The sequence below is a fragment of the Vicugna pacos genome, chromosome 12 (assembly GCF_048564905.1).
Source record: "Vicugna pacos chromosome 12, VicPac4, whole genome shotgun sequence".
NCBI classification, from domain to species: Eukaryota; Metazoa; Chordata; class Mammalia; order Artiodactyla; family Camelidae; genus Vicugna; species Vicugna pacos.
The window spans coordinates 56570609-56592425 of record NC_132998.1 but is presented as its reverse complement, the minus strand read 5'-3'; the positions used below and the strand labels follow the sequence as shown (position 1 = coordinate 56592425).

Here is a 21817-nt window from a genome sequence, read left to right as displayed (position 1 = left end):
ACACACACACACACACACACACACACACACTGATTCATTCATTTATTTATCCATTTGTTCAATAAACATTTGTTGTGTAGCCGTTATCATTAATTATAAGACACACCATCAATGTAATAATGATTTTTTGGGAGAACAGAGACACACTGCAGTCAATGAACCCATCAGTGACAAGACACATCCCAAGTTCACTGAAATGTGCATCTGAGCATCTTGGAGTCAAAGGAAATATGGTATGCTCAGGAAACTCTCTAGACGAAATTCTACCCTCAAGGGGCTTACGGATTTGCAGCTATTTGTTCCCAGACAATAATACTGAAACACAAAATGTGATCAAAGCAGATATAAAGTGCTCAAAAAACAACCCAAAGTGTGGTCTGCCAGGGACCCTGCAGCATTGGCATTGCCTGGGAGCATGCAAGAAATGCAGAGTCTCAGGCCCCACCCCAGACCCACTGAGTCAAAATCTGGCTCATCGTGATCCCCCAGGGATTCCTATGCCCATTAAAATCCAGAAGCACTTCACAGGGCATGGGGAAGAAAGAGTTTTTCCAACTGAGGGCAATCACGAAAGGCTTCCTGAAAGCGGTGTCATTTGAAGAAGAAAGAGAAAGAAGGACTATATTCGTTTAGTGCCTGCTCTGGGTTAGGAACTGCACTAAAGGCCTCTGCTTCTATCTCACTGAGTCCTCAGAATCACCCCGTAGGGATTAATATTCCTTTTCTACAGCCAAGGAGGTGGAGACACAGAGAGGTCACATGACTTGCTCAGGGCCACACAGCTAATAGCTAGCAGAGCCAGGCTTAGAAGCCAGAACTCTCTGAGTCTGGGGTCCAATCTCTTCCCCATATCAAATGGAAAGAACTAAAGAAGCAACTATGAAGACAAGAATGACAGGAATCAGGACAGGATATCCTCCTGGCGTTTGTGTGAGCAATGCCACACAATGAGCAATGCCCAGGACTTCTGGGGGGCAAGAGCTTGGGGCACAAGATAGGGCAGACTCAGGGAAGGCAGGTAGGCACAACTGACTTCTTACCCCTCCCTAAGTGCCTGCATCACCAAACCAAGCTTGGATCCACTTGCCCATGCGCAGTAAAGCCAATCTCCTGACCCCAGGCTGTGGGGAAGGAAAGTGCAGTGTTTATTGCAGGCGCCAAGCAAGGAGTCCAGGCAGCTAGTGCTTCAAAGACCTGAACTCCCTGAAGGCTTTCAGGGAAGGTTTCCAAAGACAGGGTGAGGGAGGGGGTTGTGGCGTGTGTGCTCAGCTCTGACTGGTGGACGGTGAGGTCGTCGCGAGTCAACATCCTCAACCTTCTGGTTCCAAAGGCTCTGGGGTCTACATGCTTGTGGGCAGCATACAGTTAACTTCTTCCACCTGGTGGGGGTTTCAGTCTGCAAAACAGCTCAAAGGACATGGCTCAGAATATTATGTATAGCCCTTGAGGAGGAACTAAATGTTCTCGACTTTGTTTAATGGCTGAACTAGTATTATTTTGTCTTGCTTGACTGTTTTCCTTTCTTTCTGCATTTTCTCACTTCTCTGATGAAATGTACTCTTTGGAACTCAGGGAGACTAAAGTTTTTCTACAGACAAGAGGCAGGTGGAAGACATGGGCAGCGTTGGGGGGGGAGGTCCGTTCTGGGAAGGCCCCATAGGGTCCTGCTCAGTTACACCTGCACAGGACCTAGTACATTGCAGGTATTCAAAACAATTCAATGAATGAATGAACAAGGAATGAGCAAACTCACCGACAGCCACAGAGGCTGTTTCAAACCCTCCAGCACCAGCTGATGGCAGCGCATTCTGGGGGCTGGGGTTCCCTAGAGGGACAAGCCAGGCCCCGCCCACCCATCCTGAGGTTTCCTGAATCCCTGCCGTCAGGGAGGGCTGTGCCGGCAAAGCAAAAAGCCAGGAGCAGAAAAGGTTTAAAACACAGTGAAAGCAGCTTCTTACCAAACCCTTCATTTGCTTCACTTTAAAAATTACTTAGACAACCTCCCCACCAGGCGTCAGCGGGCTCCCTCTGCGCACCCTCCCAGCACCCGAGCCACTCTTTCAGCCTCTCACGAATATGTGGAAAATAAAACAGCGTCTGTTCAACACTTAATAACCAGGTTTATGAAGAGCTTATTGTATCTCAAAGAAATGAGACAGCAGTTGGGGTTGCGAGATATCAATGTGCTTTTTACAAAGCTGATGAAACCTCCTTTTAAACTACTTAATACCTACAAGCTGAAATTTCCAGTCTGAAGTGGCAAATTCCTGGAGGCAGAGCTGTGGCTGCCTAAGGCAGCCTTCCCACCTCGATTTGCCCTGGAGTCCCTGGGCCCTGGGGTCTGCACCGCTGGCCCTTCTCAGGTGGGGGTTCAGTGAAGATTTCACGTTTGTTGGGCCCCTTGGCAGAATAATCCTTTATATTTCATGATGGGAGCATCTCCCCCACATCATCACTCTCTGAAAGTTCAAAGCCAATGCCTGAGCGGGGAGTGGGCTGTGAGATGCTCTCTCCTCTGTTCAGCCTGGATCACAAGCCCCTGAGGGAACTGGCCCCAGTCCCCTCCACCCCCTTATCTCTACCCTCACCCTCACCCATCCAGCCCCCTCAGTGGGACCAATCTGCTTGTAAATCTCCAATCCCACAAAGATGCCATGTCTTTGCACCAGCCAACCCCTCCCATGGGATTAACCTCACCCTAACCCTTCGTCCAGGGGTGTGCTGGTAAAAGTTTAATGACTGGTTCTCTGAGAAGGGGGAAGGGGACTTAGATCTGTAGTGTTTGCCAATCATGCCCCAATACACATACACACACACACACACACACACACCCCTACCTGCTTCAACTGGCTAACATCTTCTTGACCTTCTGAGTCAGCTCAGTCCCCTCCTCTACAGAAGGCCTGGGTCAATACCCGCACATGCCTGGATACACAGCTCTCCGTGTGCTCCCAACACCCTGCCTTGTCACAACACATGGCATCTGTTGTCTGTCTCCCATAGATGGCATGCTCTGTAGGGACAGAAAGGATTTTTTCCCTCTGTGTCCTCGGCAGGTTGTACAGAGCATGGCATACAGTTGGTGCCACATAAATGTTAGCTAAACAACTATATTCCCAGAAGGTCTTATACGTCCCTCTAGTACAGAATGTGAGATGTTGTATTCTAGTAAATTATGTGCTTTCTGTCTTTCCCCCCAGACTGTGAGCCCCTGAAGAGCAGGAATCAGGTCAGATTTCCCTCCCTGACCCCAGGACCAGGCCCTTAGTCATCCCTTAGTCTTTCCCCTGGGCACAGAGCCTGCCCAAGAATGAAGCCAACTAGAGGAAAGCCAAATAGAGATGGTGAGAAACACCAGATTTTTTGAGCACCTGGATCCACCTATGCCTGAAGCTACATCAATACTTTTTGCTAATCACCAACCAGAAAGAAATAGAGCAGGACTCTGGGCTAGCATCAGGAAAATAAGGTGACACCACTCTTCAATGACTGGAATGACATCCGCCAATACAGGTCTTCTACCAAATGTAAATTCCACCAAAGGTGATTGGTTGCCACTGGTGGCACCACCCCTTCATAGGTCTCAGCACCACGTTAGTCATACTGAGTCCAGGGACACAGAGCACCAAGTGCTCCTGGAGACCTCTTAGGCTTCCAGCTGACCCTCACAGCCTCATCATCGCCATCAACCTCAGAGATCGCTGAGACCAATCCCATCATAACCTGGGTCCCAGTTTACCTGGCTCATTCCTCACTACTCATCATTGTCCCTCAGGGCTCTGTTCATCCCCTAATCTGACCCATCTTCAACTCCCCCAGCCCCACAAATCCTCGCCCAGGGATGGGTGGAAGGGTGAGCTCTGTGCCACAGGCAAATCTGGCTCTGCAGGGGGAGCACCAGAGCCAAAGAAGAACAGAACCTCCGTAGAGCCCTGAGTGGCAGAGCCAGGCTGCGCTCACCCCACTGCCCGTGAAAGCACGACCTCCAAATGTTCCAACAGTTCTGATGGTTTCTGTCCTTCTCACCACCACCACCCCGACTCTACCACTCCCAGTACCCACACTTGCGTGGACAGAGGGCTATTTCCTCGGAGATGTCCTCCAACTGACCAGCATCAGACAGGTTAGGAGAAAACTCTGTACCACTGAGATGGAATGACTCTTCCTCTAACAGAGAAGGGCCGGGAGCATCTGGTGTGATTCCCTGTGTCAAATCTCAGTCCAGACAGGGCCATCATTTAGCTTGTAAGAGCCTCATCATCAAAAGATCACACCAATAATTTCTAAAAACCAACCATTGATTTGGGGCTTATTACAATAATTTGATGAATCATTTGCACATCAGTGTTTGACTTGGTAAGCAGTTTTATCAGCTATACTTGGTGTGTGTAGGAAATAAAAGTGGACATTTAGTTTTATCTTCTAAGTAAAAGCTATTTAGTTTTGTCTTGTATATTAATTTGTAAGAGATTTGCTAAACACTTTGAATGTCATCCCTGAGCCACCCAGTTCATGGTCTTATCCTTGACCCTGGCGTTATAATTAACCACGCCCCCTCCACAGTGTCTTTTGCATCTGCTCTCTGATTCCCATGCCCCACCCTTCCAGCTCACTCCCGTGAGCATCTCCCTGAAAAAATTCCTTGATCCTCCCTAGGCTTTCAATGCATTGATCCCCCACCTTTTCACTGCCTTCTTTACCAGCTTAGGGTCTAATCCATTTTCATAATCACTCCCTTCCCCCCTTCCCTTCATGCATTCATCTCACAGACCCCCATCCTGGTTAAAGAAAACCCTCCAGCCAGATTGCAGCCACACGCTAAATGTGTTCAGAGAAAACCACAGAATCGCAAGAGGGACCTTCAGGCCACCCCTACACATATACCTCATGTCACAAGCCTGGTCCATTGCCTCTCCCATTCTCCTGGAGAAAAATTTCACTTCCTTCCTGCTTCCTCAAACCTCCAACCCTTCTACCCCTCCCTCAGTCTCAGTTGATGATTCTGCCTCCCATTTGTCAGGAAGATAGAAGCAACCAGAAGAGACGTGTCCCAGGGTCCCACCATGTCTACCCATCTTCTGCATCTGTATCCACAGGTGCCCCACTCCCTCCAAGTGCAGTGGGTGTACCCTTATCCACCCCACCTAAGGCCAACCTTGCACCTGTGTCCTGGACCTCATCCCCTCTCACGTTGCTCCTGCATTGCTCCATCCCCTCCCTGGGTTATCAATTGTCCCTCTCTTCTAGAACATTCCCACCAGCATCACTCATGCCTTAACACCTCCCCTCGACACAGTGAGCATAGCAGTAGACACCCCACTAGCACAGTGCGGGAGGGCAAAGGGAGGTTGAGGGAGGAACAAAAAAGGATATGGTGGTAGCACAGGAAGCCAGAAGAGCATGTGCAAAGGCCCCATGGCCGGAGCACACGCAGCAGGAAAGACAGCAGAGATGGCACGTGCACAGAGAGGAAGGGGAGACCAGACAGAAGTCGGGGGTCAGGCCCTGTTAATAATGTTGAGCTTTTCTTGAAGAGCATCAGGAAGCTGTTGAGTGTTTTAAGCTGGAGGTGACTTGAGCAGATTTGCGTTTTCAAAGGCTCACTATGACTACTCTCTAGAGATGGATGAGAGTGGGTACAAAAAGGCCAGTGGGGAGGCTACTGCACTCATCTAAGGAAGCAAGGAGGGTGGCCTGGCGATGGGTGTTGCTGTTGTTGGAGAGCAATCGATGAGTCTGAGAGATACTGAGAGCTAATGCAGACAGGGCGTCATGATGGATGGAGCCTGCAGGGAAGAGGAGATGTCAGCGATGGTGGCTGGGCTCAGGCCTGCACGAGGGAGAGATGTAGAGGCACTGGATGACCTAGTTGGTGGCTCCAGAAGACCAGGCTTGAGGGACAGATCATGAGTTCCGGTTTGGACCTGCTGAGTGTACGATGCTTTGAAAACATCCACCGGGAGACATCAAATAGGCAGCTGGACACCCAGGTCTGAACCTCACAGGAGAGGTCTAGGCTGCTGATTATTTCACACGGCCTCTCAACCAGCATCTCTGGAGCCCCTCTCCTGTGACAGGACCTAGCGGTCCACGGATGACTGAGGCCCGGGCTGGGGCAGCGGAATAGCCAGGCTGCATGGGGAGCAGGTGCAGGCGTGATTCACCAGCCCTAAGTGGGGCCCCTTAGAAGACAGACGTGGAGGCACCACCTACCAGCCCTTGGTTGGGGGTTGAGCAGCGCCCCCAGTTTGTAAGGATCCTCAGGTCGTGTCAGTACTGCTGTCTGCACCTCACCTCCTGCACGGATTCTTTGTAAAGATGCCTGGCACCAAGTTGGTGCCGACGAAATATTTGTCAGGCTGGATGGAGAGAAAATGAAAGTGCTTTGCAAAGTGCTTTTCAAATACACTGATTTGTAATTTTAACAATGGTGAGGGTATTTTATCCTCTTAGCAGCCGGTATGAAGACTCTTCTCTCGAGAGAGAGGAGTGTGTGGTTGGATAGGAGGAGGGGGAGGCCCCTGGTTAATGCACCAAGATGCTAAGAGCAGAGCCGGCAGGTGCTCAGGACAACAGAGGAGGGGGAGACAGCAAGGGGTGGGGCGAGAGAAGCAAGAGGAGAGGCTGCCCAGCACACTTCGGGAAGTGGCCTGCCCTTTGGGAGCATTTTGAGAGAAACGCTGTGCTCTTCAGATCCTGCAGAGCTTCAGTGAAGCTATTCAAAGTCCCGATGCGCTCTGGGGAGTGATTTTTCTTGCAGAAGTCGAGAAAGGGAGTGAATTTGGTACAGAGACAGTGAAGGCGGGTTTGAGAGCCAACCGTCTTCTCTGTAATACATAGTACAGAATTATCGATACAATATAATAATAGCTAGACATATCTACAATACTTACGTAAGCACACCTGTATCCTGTAGATAACAGCTGTGTGTGATACATACGAGTCTGTGTAATAATGCCTTCAAATTCCTAAATAATCCCTATAGTATATATTTTTAAAAACCTACTTTATGAGCTATGAAGACTCAGGACCTTATAAAGAAAATAAATTGCTAACATGTATTGAGGACTGCATTAATTAGGTTATATTAGCTCCTATCAGAAAAATCCTGAATGTCAGTGGCAAAGTAGCTGCAGTTCATTTCTCTCTCCCATCAGTGCCCCCAGCACATTTACTACCGTGCCAGGCACCGCTCTGAACACTTTATACGTGTGAACTCATTTAACCCCCACGACAATCTGTGAAGGAAGAACTCCTACGATCTCCACTTTCAGATGAGGAAACTGAGGCATCTCCAGGCTGCTGAGCCAGACCCAGGCAGTCCAGCTGCAGTACCTGCCTCTTACCCACCATGGTGGTCACATCTCCCAGCACAGGTCCAAGTATTCAGTCACTCAGAGAAAGTGAGCTGACATCTGTCATGCCTGTGCTGGTGTTGGGGATACGATATTGAATGAAACAGACAAACGTCTCTGCTGTCAGGAAACCGATGTGACTGTAAATTCTATTCTCTGTGTGAGTTTGTATGAAGATTGCATTCAATGGTTCATTCCTTCATTTAGTGATCCCTGCTGGAGCTCCTCTGGGCACTGGGCAAGTTTTTCTCTGAGCACCTTCTCAGCAACCACCAAGGAAACTGTTAGAAACAAAGGGTCTTCGTTTGAGCCCTGAGCCCATCATTTCCTGGCCATGAGGACTTCAGTCATTTAGACTCCCTGAGCCTCAGTTTCTTCATCTGTGAAATGGAGATGATAATATCCCTCTCACAGGTTGTATCTTAGTCCAAGAGACCGGCAGAGGGCGCAGCCACCAGTGGGGGCTCAACCCAGGTGGTATTTCAGAACTTACACAGGCTCTGTCCAGTGAATTCCATGTAATTGCAAATGGGAAGATGCTTTACCAGCTCATCTAAAGGGCTGTGGGAAAGTTCGCCAGCCTCCATCTGGGGTCTGCCTTCTTTAGAAAGCGATCTGCTTTCTCACCTGTAAAACGCGGGGTGACTCCCAGCTGGGCTGGGGCACAGAGGCAGGTGCACTGACGTTCATCAGCCTCCTCCGTGGCAGTCCCCAGCCCAGAATCAAACCTCCACCGCCTGCCAAGCTTCAGCTAATCCTCAGAAGCCTCGATGCAGAGATGGAAGGCTAGGTTTTGAAGTCTTAAGCCTTAGATCCTCTCCGCAGCACCATGGGTGTGTGTTTTGATTCACCAGGCAGATGTCCAAACAGACAAAGTGATACCTTCCTTTGTGGGTGAGGGAGAGGGGTGAGCCAGCTTCAGAAGAGAGAGAAGTCAGGAAGCGGCCGGTGGGCGCTGAGCCCCCGGAGATGATGCTGTCTCACAAGTACTTTTTCCCCTTGTTTTCTAGGGAATTTCAAAGGTCTCTGCAAGCAAATCGATCACTTTCCAGAGGATGCAGATTACGAAGCTGACACAGCAGAATATTTCCTCCGTGAGTGCATGCAATTTTTTATCTCCCTCTCGGTGGTGGGTCCTGCCCTTCCATCCTTCGAGAGCCCAAGGCCTGGACTATCTAGAGGTCCCTGTCACGGCAGAGGGCAGGATAAAACTGAGCCTCCCTCCTTCCCTCCTGTCCGGAGGTCAAACCTTCATGCATGCTGTTCGCTCTACCTACAACACATTTCTCTCCCCTCTTTGTCTTGCAAATTCGTATTCATCTGCCAGGTTTCAGCTGAAACATCACCTCCTCCAAGAAGTCCTCCAGGCCCCTAAAGGGCTTCCCAGAGTACAGCACCTTTATCATGCTGTGTCTATTTGAGCAACCATCTCTCTCAACTAGTGCCAACCAACTCCACTAGGGCTCTGCTAGGATTCTACCCACCTCTTTCACCATCATATTCCCAGCCCAGTGCCCGGCCCATATAAAGCACTCAGTAAACATTTCTTGAATAACCAAATGAAGACACCCATCAGGCAGTGCCAGATTGGAACTTCTACTGAAACAGTCAATGAGATTTTTTTTCCTTCCTCCACAAGTCAAGGCAAAGTTAAATCCTGATGTAATAGCTGTGATCTTAAACCCACCTGAGACATATTATCAAAAGAAAGCATTTTGAGGCCCAAAGAAAATCTCTCAAGAGTCAGCAAATACTAACAAGGTAGAATGTTCCCTGGAAAGGGATTTCCAGGAGAGGGCCTGAGGGTCCTGGACGCCTGGGACAGCAAAGCCATCCTGAGCAGAAGTGACTGAAAGCTCTGCTCCAGGCTCTCAGGCAGCACTTCCTGAGGGGGTGTGTTCTCCCAGAAGCGCCTCCCCCTTCCACCCCTGCACAGCCCCTCCTCCGCTTCTACCCCCAGGTGCCCTTCCTCCAGGCCATGGAGGCCGAACAAAGCCTCCCTCCCACCCCATCCCCCACAGCAGCGGTTAGTTTCACCCCTGGCTCACTTTCGCGAAAAATGTAGGAAGCTTTTTATCATATGGATCACCCCTGTCGCTTTTGATAATTACTCCTCGCATCAAACCCAGCTCTCAAGTCAGCCTGGAACGTGGGTTTCACTGTGGAACACGAAGCCTGCCAGGCGGCGGGAAGAGAAAGGAAGAGAACATGACGTCACTTATGGATTTCTTTTTAAAGAGGGGAAAATATCTTATAAGGTTCATCCTTCCCCTTTGTGCATTCCTGCAAGGCACTGCTCTTAGGTGGAATTCCTAAAGTGTGCTTTGGTCATCATTCCTGGTTACCAGGTCTGGGGCCCTCAAAGGGGGCTGGCAGCAGCATAAAAGAAAGTTGAGCACCTTCTGTATGGTGGAGGCCGTGCTCAGTGCTGGGGAGGTCCAGATGAGTGAATGAGACGCAGTCGGTGACTGCACAGCCTGGCAGGAGGACCCTCAGAGAAACAGCTAGATTTGGGAGCCAGGGCCCACAGAGATGCAGCCCGAGTGTGGGGATGGGGGGGGGGGTGGCAAATCTGGCAGAGGCAGGAGTCTCACTGGCTGAGCACAGCGAAGGTGTGATACTTTATCAGCTGGACACCAAGTGCATGGGGTGGGAACCTTGTCTCATTCATTGCTCTGCCTAGAACAGGTCCTGGAATACAGTGGGTGCTCAATCGATGCTGTTTGCTAAATAAGGAAAGACAGGATTCTTTACAGGCTATCCCTACCTACTCTCTACCTCCATTTCCCTAATTTTAAAGAGAGAACTGTTTAGAGTGTTTGGTTTATTTTGGTGTCTCTGGACAGAAGACTTGAATGTATGCTAGCAGTGCAGGATTCCTAGGGTCTGACTTGAGTTGATTCAGTCCAACAATATTTTTTGAGCATCTGTAACAGAGATCGGCCAACTTTTCCTGTAAAGCAACAGGGAGTATATATTCCAGGCTTTGCGGGCCATAGAGTCTCTGTCCCAACCACTCAACTCTGACCATGTAGCACAAAAGCAAATATGGAAGCAAATGAGTGTGGCTATGCTTGCTCCAATGAAACAACTCTACTTACCAAAAACAGGCAGCAGACCTCACTCGTCAATAGTTTGCTGACCCCAGATCTGTAATATGCTAGTCTGGAGCTAGACAACAAAAGTAAGGTTTTAAAGTTGGAAGAAATGAATTCCTATCATTCTCTATTAAGCTCTAACCTGGTTGGCTAGAGAAGCAAGAAGATAGAGAACATTCTTGTAAAAGGATCTTCTGCCCCAATAAGGTGGGCGGAGCTGGGGCCCAGGAAGGTGGACGGAGCTTCTCCTGGAGATAGGCATGCCTTTGGCCCAGGGAGGTGGTGGAGCTGCGCCTGGGTGGGCGTGGCCTGAGTCAGCTTCCGGTTCCGGTCTATTAAATCTACAGCACATCAGTCACGTGAGTGCACAGACTCATGAACATAATATATATGCCTCAGGCAGGGATAGAAGAAATGTGGGCTGCAAAGGGAGCCTGGCCCCTAACCGAGACTGGGGTCATTCCAGAAGGGTTCCCTAGAGAAGATGGCACCAAAGCTGAGAGTTGGACTCCAGAAGCATTCATTCGTTCATTCCTTCACTCACTCGGGAGATGTTTGCTACACACTTTGTACAGGGCACTGTTGATCGTACTGGAAGTACAGGGACCCAAGGGTGAGCGAAACAAAGGAAGTCAGTGCCTTCATAAAGGTTACATTCCAGTGGACGAAACAAGCAAAAAGCAAGGGTACAAACATCCCTGAGACCGATCAGAGCACTGTAGGTTAGAGCGTGGAGAAGGAGGGGCAGGCAGGGGGAGGGAGGGGGTGTTCCTTAGATAAGGTGGTCAGAGCAGCTTCTCTAAATGAAGAGCCGGAGGAAGTAAGAGGATTTCTGGGAAGTGAGTACCTTCTAAGGCGGGAGTAAGGTGGTCTGTTTGAGAATCAGAGCGCAGACAGGTCTGGCTGAGCACAGGGCATGAATGGAGGGGCGTCTGCAGCATGAGGTCCGAGAGACAATGGAGGGCCAGTATCACGTGGGGAAGAAATCCGATCTCACTCTAAGCTTGACGGGAACCATGAGCAAGGGACACTGACTTGGAAGGTCGGTTCTGGCTGCTGGCAGGGAGGCAGGGAGGCCAGTTGGAGGCTGTTGCAGTCATCCCCAGGAGAAGTGATGGCCGTTGGACCAGAGAGTTGGCTGCAGTGGTGGTGAGAAAGTGAGAGTTTGGGAGGCAGAGCTGACAGGGGCAGGAAGGCTGAGTGACTAGGGGTGGCCTGTGGGACAGGACACTGGGTTTCCAGACGACAGTAGAAGACTATGAGGAGGCACTGGGGTGGAGGAGCGGAGAGGCCCTGGGGCCCCTGTGGGTGACAGCACGGACTCAGGTGTTCTCTCCAGCTGAGGTAGGAAGCCATTGGAGGGTCTGAGCAGAGGAGAGACACCATCTCACATTTAACAGGACCCTCTGGTTACTGTGCTGATAAGAGACTGCAATAGGGCCAGGAGAACAGTGAGGAGCCCGTTACAATGATCCATACAAGAGATGACAGCAACTTGAACCCAGGCGGCAGCAGTGAAGGAGGTGGGAAGGGGTCAGATCCTGAAAATAGTCCCATGGGTCTGCATACAGGATTTTCTGAAAGGCTGCATGTGGATTTCCCAGGGACAGGAAGCAATCCAAGATGACTCAGAAGTTGGCACCCACAAGGGGAGAGGGTTGGGACTGAGAAGGACTGGCGCTCAGTGTCGGCCACATTAAGGTAGAGAGGCCCATGGGCTCCCCGGGGAGGTGTCCTGGGGCCTGGGACTCACAGGGCAGGACCTGGCCGGGGACAGGGGTCTGAGAGCTGTCAGCATGTGGATAGTATGTAAAGCCATGAGACTTGATGAAGGCGCCAAGGGAGTGGTGCACAGAGAGAAGAGGTGTGGGAACCGAGCCCCACGAAGCCAAGGTTTAGAGGCTAGAGAGAGAAAGGGCCCCAGGGAAGGAGCTGAGGAGGGGTGGCCAGTCAGGCGGCCTGGGTCACTCCTGCATCCTCGATCTGCCAGCTGGACAGAGCATCTGGAGCAGGGAGGGAGGAGGGAGAACGCCAGAAGGGCGCGGCTGGCCAGGAGCACAGAGCTCATCTCCTGGGTGGGCAGAGAGGGCAGGGCTCACTTGCTTTGTAGCCAACAGGCCAAGGTTCGGGCAAATCCAGCATCTCTTGGGGGACCAGGAAGAAGGAGGCTCCCACTTAATATCTGACGGGATGAATGAATGAATGCACGCTCTTACTCCCCAGTCCCTATGGGTATTAGAGGCATCCACAGCCTCTCCCGAACCACAGGGTCCAGGGGCTCCTTAGTGAACAGGAGGAACAGCTCTAGCTGGTCCCCGTCATCAACCTGGGCCCACAAAGGTGGGGCTAGTATGGGCCCTGCCCACCGACCCCTAGCTTACCCAGGAAGGAATGTGACCAGCCTGTTTTTCCTGAGCAGCTCCGTGGGGCCGTCGGATGGGTTGGCTGTGGCACCTTCCTAGTCCTGTCCCTCCTTACCAAAGCTTGAGGATCTGGTGAAGAATAGAGGCCGTGGTGACCGGGGTGGTGACTTCCTATGACTCTCAGTGTGTGTTGGTGTGTCCGCGTGTCTGTCTCATGCACGAGGGCATGAGTCTGTGCTGTGTTCTGTGTCTTCTGGGGCCTGCACATCCATGCGCCTGAGTGTCTATCAATCTGAATATAAATGGCCATGTGTTTGCACGTGTCTGCCTGTGTGCACGTGGGTCTCTTTGTGGTGTGTGTGTGTGTGTGTGTGTGTGTGTGTGTGTGTGTGTGTTTTGTCCAGGAAATGGGAAGTGGGATTTCCTAGCTTTCCTAGATTCCTAGATTTCCAAAGTGATTTGGAGGTGGGGAAGAAGATACAGAAGAATTTAGTTCCCTTCCACAATCATGTATTAAGCACCTACTGTGTGCTGGACTCCAAAAAATCACTGTCATGTGGCCCAGGACTGCAGGGTGAGCTGAAGCTCTCCCCACTCCACAGTCAGCGCCTGCAGTGATGGGCCCCAGGTTGGCTACTGTCCCTGACATACTCTGCCCGGGGGCAGGGGAGGGGCTGGTGCCCACAGGCCACATGCACACACATGCACACACACGTGTGTGCACATCATACACACATGCTGCAGTATCAGAGCCTCGCCACATCAATCACTCTTTCTCCAGGGCTCGAAGTGGGCAGAAGAGGGGTGGGAAAGAGGGCTCTGGGCAGGGCCTATTTCTTCCCACTCAAGAGAGGTCTTACCTGAGTACACTTGAACTAGGAGTTGACACTTTCCCAGAGTCACTGACCACCTGAGAGCAAGCATAAGCAGGCGGAGTGTTCCCAGGGCAGCTGTGGGCCAGGAACAGACACCTGTCAGGGAGACAGAGGGGATATCTGTACGGGAGGTGGAAAGCAGCCAAGGCACAGAGGGCTGAGGATTATATGGGGGCTAAATTTGTGGAACTCAGCCACCAGTAGAAAGCATGAGACACAACAGCAGGCCTTAACACAAGCTGCCCAGATTCAGATCCGGCTCTCCCACTTCTTGGTTAATTCCCCTGGGCCTTGGATTCCTGGCAATGGGGATGATGCTCTTCGGTACTTTCCCAGGGTTGTAATGAGGCTTGAGTGAGTCAGTATAAAACAGCTCTTCACTCCAGCCCAGAGCATCATAAGCACTCGGAAGGCATTAGCCATTACTGTGTATGCTACATACTGAAAAGTACAAAGGATAAAGATGAAGCAGGGAAGGGAGAGAGGGAGTGCCGAGAGTTTTCAGTAAGTGGTCAGAGAGGTCCTCACTGGGACGGTAACATTTAAGCAGAGACCTGAAGGAGGTGAGGGAGCGTGGCTGGTCCTGCAGATATCCTGGGAAGAGCATTAAGGCAGAGGGAACAGCCAGTGCAAAGTGTCTAAGGCTGGCATGCTCAGGGCTGCCAGGAGACCATGCAGTTAAGCAGAGGGTGTGAGTAGTGAGTGGGAGGCCAGGCCAGGCCAGGAATTTACTCTGAGATGGGACCATGGGGAGGTTCTGAGCAAAGAGGCGTGGACTAACCTCATCTCTCCACTTCTGCTGGAGAAGTGACCAGTAGGAGATGGCCATAATCCAGGCTGGAAATGTAGGTGCTTGGACCAGAGCAGAAGTAGGGGGGTCACTGAGAAGCAGGCAGGTTCTGGAGTCGGCAGGATTCACTGACAGGTAAAGAAGGCAGGTAAGAGAAAGAGGACTCATGCAAAGTCCTGACTGGGAGACAGTGAAAAGTACTGCCCTTCTCTGAAGCCAGGAAGAGCGAGGAGGCTGGGTTGCAGGGAGGTGACTGCTCAATTTTCCGACCTGCATGTCATGATTTCTGTTATGGATTCTTCTCTCCCACTGGATGGTGAACAGCTTAGGACACTGAGAGGAGTAGCTACAAAGAGAGAGTCTGTTCCCACCCACATCCCACCCGGCCCAGCACAGGACCTGCCCCCAGTCTGGTCTGGGAGATGTTTGTCAAGCGAATAAATGAGGAATTACCTGCCCCTTTATAGCCACCTGACTGTTTACCCTCCTCCCAGAATGAGGATGGAGATGCAGGGTCTCAAGCTGAGCCAAAGCCACCCTTCCCAGCCTCAGAGAACCCCCCTCCTCCCTGTTCCATCTCCACCCCCCTCTGCCCTCCCCACCGGGCACTGAAGGCATTCCTAGGTACCTAGGTTGGAAGGTGTAGGGGACACCAGTTGTCGTAGTCTGAGCTTGGGACGTGGAGTGAAAGGTTCTGAATTCAAGATGAGTTCTGCTCTGTGGTCTTGGAACAGTTACTCAACTTCTCTGAGCCTCGATGAATACCAGTCCCTCAAGGATACAATGAGACAAGAGTAAGGGCAGTGCTTTGTTAGGGCTCCGCAGCTGCCCTAGGGGAGGGCTGGGGGAAGTCCACCATACCCTCCTTCTCAGGTTTAGAAGTGCGGGGAGACGTCCTTCTAGCACCTGGAATGTGGGAGGCAGACACTCCCTGAGGGTCACCCAGCCTCACTCTCCCATTTTGCAGATGAGGGAAAAATTGAGGCCCAGAGAGATACCTACCCCAGCCCAGGGCACTTTCTGGGATGCCAGCTGCCTCCCAGATGGTTATGGGGCTGATTGCTCCTGTCTGCTACCTCAGCCCTGCAGTCCTTTCGAGCAAAATTGTTGAGAGGGACATTCCCTCCGGAGGTCACCACTATGGGCGTGGCTAAACCGCAGTGACCACACCCCGTGGTTAGGGAACATCTAAGCTACAGCTCTGTACTCATATCCATGCGACCAGTGCACACACTTCACAGAACGGCGCCTCCCCGTCACGCCCTCCACACATGGAGACAGTTTCTGTTCTGTCCTGGTTCATTTATTTAAGTGCTGAATGCCGCCACCACCGTGCTGACTTCGCGACCTGGACTTTAATAAACACCAGTCGAGGTAACCCCAGGCCCATGAGAAACAGCAATAATTCGCTCTGCTGTGTGAGAACTAACATCTCCTGGTGCTCGGCGCTGGGTACCCGGCACTGTGCTAATTGCTTCAAATGCGTTGACTCATCACCCCTCATTGCAGCCCTGGGAGCTGGGTGCGCCGATCGAGCTGGGGGGTGGGGGTTGGGGTCAAAGTAGCAAGTGGGATGTGCTCAGGCTATTCTCCTGAGCTCCTGCAGCCGATCACCAACCCCAGGGACCACAGGAAGTGGGAAAGCATCCAGCATCTGCACAGGTGGCGCCAAAGGAAGCCCGCTGGGCTCCAAAATTCCTTTCATAGGTCAATACGTATCACAGACATTCATTGGACACTTGGCTATGTGTGTGCTAGGCCTGATACTTTATAGCTTCATTCATCTCACAACAACTGTAAGATGCAGGTACTGTTGATGTCCCCATTATGCAGAGGAGAATGGTGAGGCACAGAGATCACACAGCCAGTGCAGAGGGGACCCCAGGGGGTCTACATCAGGAGCCCATGCTCCGAGCCACCACTCTCAACAGCTCTCCTTCCTCCATCCAGAATCTCCTTTCCGCCCTTCCTCTTTCTTTGAGATCTCTCATCTCCAGGAGCATCTTCCCTCTCCCTCTCTCTCCCTCCCCCTGCCTCTCCACTTCTCCCTTCTCTCTCTCACCTCCTCTCTCCCGGTCTCTCTCTTTCACACACACTCTCTCTCGTATACACTCGCTCTTGCATGCATTTACAGCAGCCTGACCCCTTTCACAGTCCCTGGCTACCCATCCAGCACAGCATGGAGGAGGAGAGGGGGAGAGATGCTCCAGAGCCTAGAAGCTCCCCGCAACCCAGCACATCTGCGATTCTATCCTGTTAGAATCAATCAAACTCCAAATGGAATAACAGGCATAAAGAGCTTAATGCCTTGTCCAGAAAAGAGGAAGCCAGCCCTCCAAATACCCGACCATGATGACTATTTTGATTAAAGGCACAACTGGCACCTGGCTGGCCTGACTGAGTGGTCCTGGAGCAGAGGTCTTGGAGGCACAGGACCATCAGGGACAGGCGGAACCTTAGAGATCATCTGGTCCAACCTCATCAGAGCACAGACCCAGAGGAGGGAAAGCCCACCCTCAGGCCCGTGAAGAGCCAGGCAGAATGGGCACCAGGCTCAGGTCTGCCCACTCCCCACCCCGGACCATTCCCCTCCCCACTGCCAGGGCCTCCGCGTGCAGCTGTCCGCCTGCCCTCCAGCTGTGCCCACCGGGAAGAGCGATTCCACGGCAGGACACCATAGGTGCCCGGCCCCCAGAGTGCTAGATCATGAAACGATGTGTCTACAGGATTTGGCCAAAAAGATGGTTAGTGAGGGATTTATGGCTGAGGCCACCCCCTCCAGAAGACAAGATGTCATTCCCTCCCGGGTACTTATGACACTCTTCATTTCTGTCACCAGCATAGAAAATAATACATTGTGCGTAGTTGACTAACATTCTGTATTTTCCAAAGCTTCCGCCTTCTTCTTCCTGTGGAATCACTGTAACCCTGTAAGGTAGACAGAGTTTGGTTTTTCATCTCCATTTTACAGACAAGGAGGTGGAGGCCCAGGGACACTGTGAGCTTGGCCCAAGATCTTCCCAAGCCAGTCAGCAAACACTGGGGCTCCCCAAGCCTCAAGGCTAGACCCTCTTCTCTTCTGTGCACTTCTCTTCTGCGACCCCCGCTTACAGCTTCAGCCCAGACTGCACACCTGAGCCCCTAAGCATCCATATCTGAATGCACCCCAAAGTCCAAGTGTCTCAAGCCAAACCTTGATTTCCCTCCCCTCACCCCTTAGACTTCATCCTGTCCTAGTCTTATAAGTGGTTTTATCCAGCCACCCAGTAAATCTGAGACCTAGAAGTTATCCTCAATGCCACCCACTTCTCCACCCTAAACATCCCTCAGATCCACCCACCTCTGCCCACGCCCTTCGTATTCACCCTGGTCCAAGCACCACCAGCGCTTGTCTGGCCAACAGCAGCAGTCTCCTCACTGGTGCCCTGTAGCAACCCTTGACCCCTTCTTTGTTTATTCGCTTCTTAAAATGCAAATCAGATCGTGGCAGCCCTGCCTGCTTTGAGGCCTTTAAAGGAAACTCGTGAGCCCCCGTATGTCCTGAGCCCTTAGAGCACCCCTAGGCCCTGCGCTAACTCTTCGTGAGCCAGCTCTTTTAAGTCCCCACATGAGCCATGCCTCTTCCTTGTTCAGTGCGCTTCCTCTCTCTGGAACCCTCCCCACCCTCTGCCTCGCTTCTGCCCAATCAGCTTCTCCTTATCCGTCGACCTCAGTACCGACATCACTCCTTCAGGGAAGCCCTCCCTGAGCCCCACGTGAGCTCAGAGGATGCTCTGGGAGGCCGGAAGCACGGGGTGCAGTGATTAGGCACACAGAGCCTGGAGCCAGGCTCCCTGGGCTCACAAACCCAGCCCTTCCATTTCCTTGCTGGCTGGCCTTGAACAAAAGGTTTGACCTCTCTTTGCCTCAGTTTTAACCTCTGTGTGATGGAGGTAATTAAAGTACTTATTTCATGGAGCTGTAAATGAGAACTAATGGGTTCATCCTGAGCACAGTGCTCAGAACAGCCCCTCACTGAATCCCCAGTAAACATTGGCCATCTACATGTGACATCAGCCTGTCACTTGCCTTCATGGGGCCATATGGGTAGCTTTCTTGCATAACACTTCATCCTGGTTGCTAATTACACATTCCTCTGTGCTGTCTCTCCTTCATGAGAACGCAAGCTCTATAAAGTCAGGGACCTGCTTTGCACCCCTATGTCTTCCATGCCCAGCCTGGAGCCAGACACGGTGACTGCCACTGTATTTATTCACTGGACTCACAGCTAGTCAAAAGCAAAGCATCCCCCTACTCTGGACCACACAGCTTTTCCCCAGTATAGTGTATGATGCTCTCGGCCAGGGGAGGCCAGATTTGGCCCCCCGACTGTTTCTATCAGTAAAGTTTATTGGAGCCCATCCACACTCATTTGCTCATGTATCGTCCATGGCTGTTCTCACACTACAAGGGCAGAGTTGAGCGGTTACAACAGAGACCATATGGCCGGCAAAACCAGAAAGATTTACTATGTAACCCTTTACAGAAAAAGTTTGCCAGTGCCTGCTTTAGGTGTTTATAATCTCCTTGATGCCAAGGTCTGTGGGTTTCATGGGGTTGGTGTGAGGTTTAAATGGGTTCATCCATGGAAGGCACTTAGAACAGAGCCTAGCAGATAAGAAGAGCCCCAGAAATGTTATAGATGCTATGTAGTTCCAAGTGCAGAGGAAGGAGCTGATATCTTTGCCTAAGGAAATCAGGAAAGGCTTCATGGAGGAGGGGACTTTGAGCTGGGTTTTGATAGATGAATGGAAGTTTGCTGAGTGAAAAAGAGCAGGAAAGACATTCTAGTAAGAAAGCTCGGGATGTCAAAAGTCAGAAATGTGCAATAACACGTCATGGGAAGTTGGCTGTGGCTGGGCAAGATGGAACGTAGGGATGGGCAGAGACCAAGTCCCACGGGGCGCTTCGGGCCTCATGAAGCCCTGGGGTTTGATCCTTGAGGAAGTAGGGAGCCCCTGCAGGGCAGTGAGCCAGGAGGCAGCTTGCTCCCTCTCCCTCCCTCCCTAGCGTTGCCAAACAACCCCTACTCTGGTCCTGTATCCATAAACCCCTACTCCTGTGGGATGTCCTCTCTCCTCCCTCCTACATCCCCCATCTCATAGCCATGCCACTCTCTCTCCCCAACCCTCCGTGTTCTTCAGGGGCTGTGAGGGCTTCGAGCATCTTCCCGATCCTGAGCGTGATTCTGCTCTTTATGGGTGGACTCTGCATCGCAGCCAGCGAGTTCTACAAGACTCGACACAACATCATCCTGAGTGCCGGCATCTTCTTCGTGTCTGCAGGTAACAGCCACTGAGCCAGGCAGGCCAGAGTCCAGGCCCCCCCAGTGGGGCGAAGGCTGAGGTTTGGGTACCCGGTGGCTGGGAGGAACTGGCAGAGAGAGGAGGGGAGAGGAGAGAGAATTTCCAGGTCTTGCAACAGGTTGAGTTGTAGGGAAGGCAGGCTGTGCTGGGGCTGTCACCCCATAGCAGTGCCTGAGCCCCCACTCCAGGAACATCCCTAGACCCGGGCCCTGAGCCCAATGGCCCCTCTCTCTCCCACCTCCTAGAAAAGGGCTCAAATCCCAGGTCCCTCTCAGAACATTGGGACTATCCTCACTTGCCCTCTCCCCTCACTGTCCTACCCAGGTGGGAGCAGGCAGGCACCCAAACCACACTTCTCAGCCCAGTTACATGACTAGTCACACTGGCTTCAGCTGCCAGAAAAGGAACATGGGCTGCAGCACGAGCCGATTACTAAGAATGACTAACGTTTAAGCAGCTCTTACCACGTCCCAGACTCCAGCAGCTCTCTCGTGGAATATCTCGTTTCAGTCCTCTCCGTGGCCCAGCAGGAGTATGTCCTATCATTACACCCGTTTCACAAACGTGGAAACTCAGACGAAGGTTACCTTGCCGAAGGCTTTGCATTCAGGCAGTCTGGCTCCAGGAGGCAGTCTTAACCCCCAGCTACACAAGCTTCAAATCCCTGTGCAGCCTTGAGCAAGTTACTTAACCTCTCTGTGATCTGTTTTCTCACTTGCAAATCCCTTGAAATGTACTCAGCAGTGAAGACAGGTAGTAAATGCTCAATAAATATTATTATTATTATTATTATTATTATTATTATTATTATTACTACTATTACTACTACTATTCAATACATTGTAGAATGCCTCCCTCCCCTCTCCCTTCTTCCTGTATCTGTTTCCATTAGCTCTTCCTTTGTGGCGCTCCCCAAATGGACTGATAGAATAGTAAGGTGATGCTGGTAACATCCCTCTATACCCATCCGTCTGTTCTCCATGAAAACGCCGGACCAGGGAAAGCCCCTCCAGCCGCCGTGTCTTTTAATCCTGCCCAGTGCCTGGCATCCTCCTGGGAAACTAACCAGCACTCTCTCTGCTTTCCCTCCGCCCCGCCCACCCCCAACCCCGTGCCCGGCAGGTCTGAGTAACATCATTGGCATCATAGTGTACATATCTGCCAATGCCGGAGACCCCTCCAAGAGCGACTCCAAAAAGAATAGTTACTCGTACGGCTGGTCCTTCTACTTCGGGGCCCTGTCTTTCATCATTGCCGAGATGGTCGGGGTGCTGGCCGTGCACATGTTTATCGACCGGCACAAACAGCTGCGGGCCACGGCCCGCGCCACGGACTACCTCCAGGCCTCCGCCATCACCCGCATCCCCAGCTACCGCTACCGCTACCAGCGCCGCAGCCGCTCCAGCTCCCGCTCCACCGAGCCCTCACACTCCAGGGACGCCTCCCCCGTGGGCATCAAGGGCTTCAACACCCTGCCGTCCACGGAGATCTCCATGTACACCCTCAGCAGGGACCCCCTGAAGGCCGCCACCACGCCCACCGCCACCTACAACTCCGACAGGGATAACAGCTTCCTTCAAGTTCACAACTGTATCCAGAAGGACAACAAAGACTCTCTCCACTCCAACACAGCCAACCGCCGGACCACCCCCGTATGAAGCCCACGGGGGGCCTCGCCAGCGCCGCCGCCGCCGCCGCCGCCGCCGCCGCCGCCGCCGGGGTCCCGGGCAGAGCCGGGAGGAGGGGCGCGGCCCCGCCGCCGGGGTGGGCCAGGGGGTGGGGGGAGGGTGGGGGGGATACCAAACCATCCATGGGGGGTGGGGGGGAACCTTCCAAAAGCAAAAAAACAAAAAAAAGAGAAAAACATAACAAGTAAATTAAAAAAAAAAAAAAGAACAAAATATAAGAGGAACAAAGAAGCAAAATCATAGGAAATGTGAAAAAAAAATAACCGAGGGAAGGAAAAACAAACTTTAAAAAAAAAAGCGAGA

At 51.9% G+C, this 21817-nt stretch overlaps 1 protein-coding gene across 1 annotated transcript in view; it reads left to right on the top strand.

Annotated features, from left to right (window-relative positions):
- The window catches only part of CACNG2 (calcium voltage-gated channel auxiliary subunit gamma 2), a 105502-nt gene extending 83996 nt beyond the window's left edge, over positions 1 to 21506 (top strand). Inside the window, exons 2-4 of the mRNA XM_006207042.3 lie at positions 8366 to 8449; positions 19665 to 19805; positions 20949 to 21506. Coding sequence (XP_006207104.1) covers positions 8366 to 8449; positions 19665 to 19805; positions 20949 to 21484 — 761 coding nt within the window. The 3' untranslated portion in view covers positions 21485 to 21506. The remainder of the gene's footprint in view (positions 1 to 8365; positions 8450 to 19664; positions 19806 to 20948) is intronic.
- Positions 21507 to 21817: the final 311 nt, after the last annotated feature.